A 5,794-nucleotide genomic window follows, 5' to 3' on the forward strand; every position below is an offset into this window, starting at 1 on the left:
TGGCAAAATACATGGGAAAATCCCATTGGAGGAAAATTCCACTTAGGGTTAGGGTTAGGTCCCCATGAACTCATACAGGAAAATAGACATTGCCAACAAACTCGGAGTGGTTGGTTATGCTTAGGAGGGCACTAACCTTTCTAGGCTGGCCTGTCTATGTTTCCTGGTAAAATACATGGGAAAATCCCATTGGAGGAAAATTCCACTTAGGGTTAGGGTTAGGTCACCATGAACTCACACAGCAAAATGGACTTCGCCAACAAACGTGGAGTGCTTGGGTATGATTAGGAGGGCACCTACTTTTCTAGGCTGCCCTATCTAGGTTTCCTGGTAAAATACATGGGAAAATCCCATTGGAGGAAAATTCCACTTAGGGTTAGGGTTAGGTCCCCATGAACTCACACAGCAAAATGGACATCGCCAACAAACGTGGAGTGCTTGGGTATGGTTAGGAGGGCACTTACCTTTCTAGGCTGCCCGATCTATTTATGGTTCATAAATGCTCTGTGATTGTTAGGTTGTTTATCCAATCGCTCTCACTTCCTGAAACAGTTACGCCAAAGAGATACAAGCTGCTCAAGGTCATCCAACCGAGTTTCCAAAATGAGCACAGATTATGAGCCGGAGGCACCTCAGATGGCAACCTCCCCCCCCCCACCACCACTCTATATTTAATTGGGTTTTGTGCTAAAACAGGGTCGCTGTCTCTTTCTAACAGAGCCTCTGTGCCCTGGAATGGCTGCTTAACAGACTCTTGTATAAAAGTGATGTTTTATGCTTTCAAAGACAGAAAGAACCGTGCCAGCCTGCGTATAGCTACTAAAAGGGTCCTGAAGGGAGTGGATTAGGGCAGGGAGATCAGAACATGTCAAAAATATTGCAGAATTCTATCATCTGGCACCTTTCAGCAGGATCCAGTCAACTCCTAAATGCTCCTTCCAAATAATTTTTTTTTTATCCCATTTATATCCCACCTTTCTCCGAAGACTCAGGGCGGCTTACAATCTAAAGCACAAATCAATGTGCTTAGCAACACACACACACACACAGCCTGATTCTTTCAAACCGATTTGTAAAATGCAATGTTGTGCATCCACACAACCTCATTGTTGGCCCCTCTGAACTCAACTCTAAAGCCTCCTGGCTGGGTCACTGTCCTGAACTTAGAACAGGATTGAAGATGACAGGGCCTGGAGAAGAAAAAGATATTTATAATAATAATAATAATAATAATAATAATAATAATAATAATAATAATAACAACAACAACAACAACAACAACAACAACAACAACAACAAAGTTGGAAGTGACCTTCGAGGTCAGCTAGTCCAACCCCCTGCTCAGCCAGGATACCCTATACCATTTCAGACAAATGGCTGTCCAGTCTCTTCTGAAACACTTCCAGTTCTACCTGGCAATCTCTGAATAGACACCCACAGTGGGATAAACTGCAAATGTTTTTCATGGGACTGTTGACCTCCAGACTGGAAGGCATGTTGGAAGGACTGCTTGGGAGTAGTTGGGAAGGAGACCCCATCATGATTTTGGCAAACTGGTTTGGAAAAAAAAAGGTTTCATGTGAATCAGAAGCTGCTGTCCTTGATACAATGCTTAGCAGAGCTGCACCAGGATGATGTGACCCAGGAGGTCATTTCCAGGATGGACAAGGTGGACCTGTTCAAAGTGACACTGAACCTAGCTGATTGCACACCTTTGGCATACGTTCTGAGTTGCTCAAAGACTCGACTGCTCCCAAATCTCAACCTGAGTTACAGCAATATGGGCACCGGAGGACTGAAGCAATTGCAGGACCATCTCCCTCGCTGCAAAACTTTGCAGTGAGTATCTGTTTGACAGTTTGTTGGCTTTGACCTAAATAGGCAGGGATGATGAGACTGAAAGAAATCAATATCCTCTTCTCGATTCTGGAAGAGACGCAGTATCTAAGGCAGGTCTATTCCACACTGTAAGGGTGCATTGCTTTTAAATTATTTTCAATCCTATGTCTTTCCCATGCCATGCCATTCCTGGGGAATTATAGTTTTTATAGGCGTTCTTAAACCTTTAAAGCTAATTCTAGAACCTCTCCTGTTGTTGTGATTCTTCACCAGCCAGTGGATCCGGCAGCTGAGTCTGAAGAATCAGAGGAGGAGGAGGGGCCTGGAGTGACATTAGTGTCAGAGGAAGGCTCTGAGGAGCTCCAAGGCTTACAGTCGGAGAAGGACCCTGGCCCCTCTACTCACGCTCAGGCTGAGACACAGCCGTGCTGGGAGCCTGAGTTGGACAGTGATGAAGCACAGTTGGGACAAATCCAGGATGCACAAAAGCGCCAACGAGAGACGCGAGTAGGACAGAGGAATGCAACGGGGCGGCTCCAAAGGCGAACGAGAAGGCATTAGGAAGCCACGCCTTGGCTGAATTATAAAAGGGAAGGTGTGGGAGGTGCTGGTTGCCGAAGGCAGCCATTTGTGTTGAGGATTGAATTTCTGTAGACTGTTTGTTTGCCTTGGACATTGACTCAGGTCTATGAGAATCAAAGGGGTTGTTTTTTTTTCTGGTGGTTCCTGCCTGTTTCTTGGAAGAGGCGTTTCTCCTTGTGAGCATAACAAGGACTCATGTAGGCTGGGGCAGAACACCTGTTCATAAAACAGAGTTGCCAGCATGACCTTTGCAAAGATTATTTGTAGCCCCTTCATTAAGTTATTCAGAATTCAGGTAACACTACTGGACTCTTCCCAGTTCCTATCCACAGTTTTTGATTTAACACCATTGGCACCCAATGCTATACTTCCACCCTAGTGGGGCTCCAACCCTTTCCTGGGAAATTGAAACCTGGTCAAAGAGGTCAACCCATCCCCACAGGTTGTTGTTGTTGTTGTTGTTGTTGTTGTTGTTATTATTATTATTATTATTATTATTATTATTATTATTATTATTATTATTATTATTATTATTATTATTTGTCTTATCCAAAGTGCATTATAGAAATCAAATACTTAAAATAGAAGGCGCTGTTACTGTTCTCTTACATTCTTACTGCATTTCATTTTAATAGGAGTTTGGGGAGTTGACGTTCGCACATCTTAAAGTTGCAAAGGGTACTGCTCTGGCCTGTCACTTTTGTGTCTCCTGGATTTCTGCCCTCCATGACCAAATTGTTTGTTGCCACCCTGTTTCCTCTGTCCCCCTCACTTTCATTTTCTCAGCTTGGTCCTGAGTTTCCACCTCAGTTTTATTTCTGGTCTTTTGTTATTTTGAAAAAAAAATCCCCTCCTTTATTTAAATTCTTTCATTTCCCTTTTTTAAAGCAGGTGTGTTCAACTTAGGTAAATTTACGACTTGTGGACTTTGACTCCCAGAATTCCCCAGGGCTGGCTGGTTAATTCTGGGAGTTGAAGTCCACAAGTCTTAAAACTGCCAAGGTTGGACATCCCTGCTTTAAAGCTTGTTTCTTTTCTTTCCCTTGTCAAAGAAATTCTTCCCGCTGCAACTAACTGATGCATATTTATGCCAATGGTCCTCCTCAATCTAGGGCCTTCCCAGCACATCTGGACTGGTTAGGACAAGAAGTTGTGTGTGATGGTGGTGCCTCTTTAAATATCACACAAGTTCCCTTTTCTGGGCCTTTAAATCCTGATCACACTTGTCTTCCCAGAGAAATGTGACTTTTAAGCAACCAGGATAGCTAAAGGCAGTGGCTGTAACCGTACAAAGCATGCCAGAAATGGTTAGCATTAACCTTGATATTTAACCTGGTTGATAAGCTGTTGATCCCTGTGGGTTGTGCACTTTCAGAGAATGGCTTCATTCTGTAGCCAAGTTAAGCCAACTGATTGCGTTGTGTTTCAGATTGCAATACAATTCTCTAGATTGGGAAGCTCCAAAAATCAAAGCAGCTATTCTAAAGTCCCCCCAGCGCTGTCTGAAAAGGCTGGTGTAAGCAGAGACGATCATAAAATGCTTTCTTTAAAATGCATGTTGGCAGGGGAGCACTGGGAATTGAGCCGCCAAGGCGGAAAAATATGGTTTTGGGGCTACGACTGATGAAACTCTCTTTGGGCAGTTATGCTAGCTGCTCTACGGAATGAGGGTGGAAGCTCGTTCTCCAGGTTTGTGGGTTGGTTTCTGACAGTTTTGTTACCAGGCTAGGTAACTTCTTCGGCAGAGTTGAGGGGATGACAGTGTCCGTGTTCTTTTGCTTAGAAGGGCTTTGTGTGGTCAATAGGCCTTGTGATGGGGAGGTCACATCAGGCGAGGGGATGGGTCAGGTGTGGGTCAAGTGAGGGTCTTGTGATGGGTCTTGTGATGGGACAGGTGTGGGTCAAGTCAAGTGAGGGTCTTGTGATGGGTCTTGTGATGGGACAGGGGTGGGACATGTCAGGTGAGGGTCTTGTGATAGGTCTTGTGATGGGACAGGGGTGGGTCACGTCAAGTGAGGGTCTTGTGATGGGTCTTGTGATGGGACAGGTGTGGGTCACGTCAAGTGAGGGTCTTGTGATGGGTCTTGTGATGGGACAGGCGTGGGTCACGTCAAGTGAGGGTCTTGTGATGGGTCTTGTGATGGGACAGGCATGGGTCAAGTCAAGTGAGGGTCTTGTGATGGGTCTTGTGATGGGACAGGGGTGGGACATGTCAGGTGAGGGTCTTGTGATAGGTCTTGTGATGGGACAGGGGTGGGTCACATCAAGTGAGGGTCTTGTGATGGGTCTTGTGATGGGACAGGCATGGGTCACATCACGTGAGGGTCTTGTGATGGGTCTTGTGATGGGACAGGTGTGGGTCACGTCAAGTGATTCTGCTGGGCTAAATAAGTGTTACTTTGCACATGTTTTTTAACTCTACCTAAGGCTTTGTGGGAACCAGTTGAGATCCAGTGGGGCAAGTCTCTTATGGAACGTCCTTCACGATAATACCACCCTAGAAGAGCTTTATTTGGACCTTACGGACAGGGGCCTCCATAACATTTTGGATTCTCTATCGGGAAACACAACTCTGCGGCTTCTGAGGTGAGTTTGCTTTGCTGCTCGTTCGTTATGACACTTTTTGGGACACTGCAACCGTCATAAGTGTGAAACAGTTGCCAAGAGTCTGAATTGTGATCACAGGGCCACAGGGATTCTGCAAAAGTCGTAACTGTGAAAAAACGTTCCTCAATCACTTTTTTCAGGGCCGTTGTAACTTTGAACGAAACTGTTGTAAGGCGAGGACTGTCTGTAACAAAGTATTGCTCTCAGTACTGGAAGTAATTCATAACATGCATTAGCTTTATTGTGACCTGACATCTTTTAACTGGGCCTTGCCATATTAATTTCAAATTCTTTCTCAGTATTCTAGGAAACAGATTCAGCCAAGGAGGCCAACATACTGTATCCTGTCTGAATCGCACCGCAGAAAACCCAAACTTAAGATTGTCAGCCGTTTCCTGTCTGATGCAGCTTTGCTCCAGAGTTATCTGGATTGGGTGGACCAGATCACAACGGAGCTCAAGCAAATGGTGTCGGTTAACAATGCTGAAGCCCTGGGCATGGTTCTGGAAACATTGGTGGAGACAGACGATCCAGAAGCTAGCCAGGAAGATCAGGAAAAAACGGGAGAGCTGAAGAAAAAAACAATCTGTGCTATCCTGAAAGAGGACAAGAAAAAAAAAAAGAAGAGATATAAAGCCTATTTAATCTGATCTGTGAAATGAGACTGTTTTTGTGAGCCAAAGAGTGCCATCTCACAGAATTTCTGACCTCTTTATTTGAACCCATCTGTGCTTTTAATTAAATAGAGGAATATAGGCTCTTTTTG

General features: G+C 44.8%; 1 protein-coding gene across 1 annotated transcript; it reads left to right on the plus strand.

Moving 5' to 3' along the window:
- Window positions 1-228: 228 nt before the first annotated feature.
- Window positions 229-5,794, plus strand: LOC310644811 (uncharacterized protein; the record flags this gene model as incomplete). The annotated part of the gene is given in 5 exon segments (XM_083370119.1): window positions 229-278; window positions 1,431-1,568; window positions 1,570-1,839; window positions 4,849-5,007; window positions 5,336-5,794. Coding segments are annotated over 5 exon segments (960 nt in total). The 3' UTR covers window positions 5,679-5,794.

The sequence above is a fragment of the Vipera ursinii genome (assembly GCF_947247035.1).
Source record: "Vipera ursinii genome assembly, chromosome: 9".
Classification (NCBI taxonomy): domain Eukaryota; kingdom Metazoa; phylum Chordata; class Lepidosauria; order Squamata; family Viperidae; genus Vipera; species Vipera ursinii.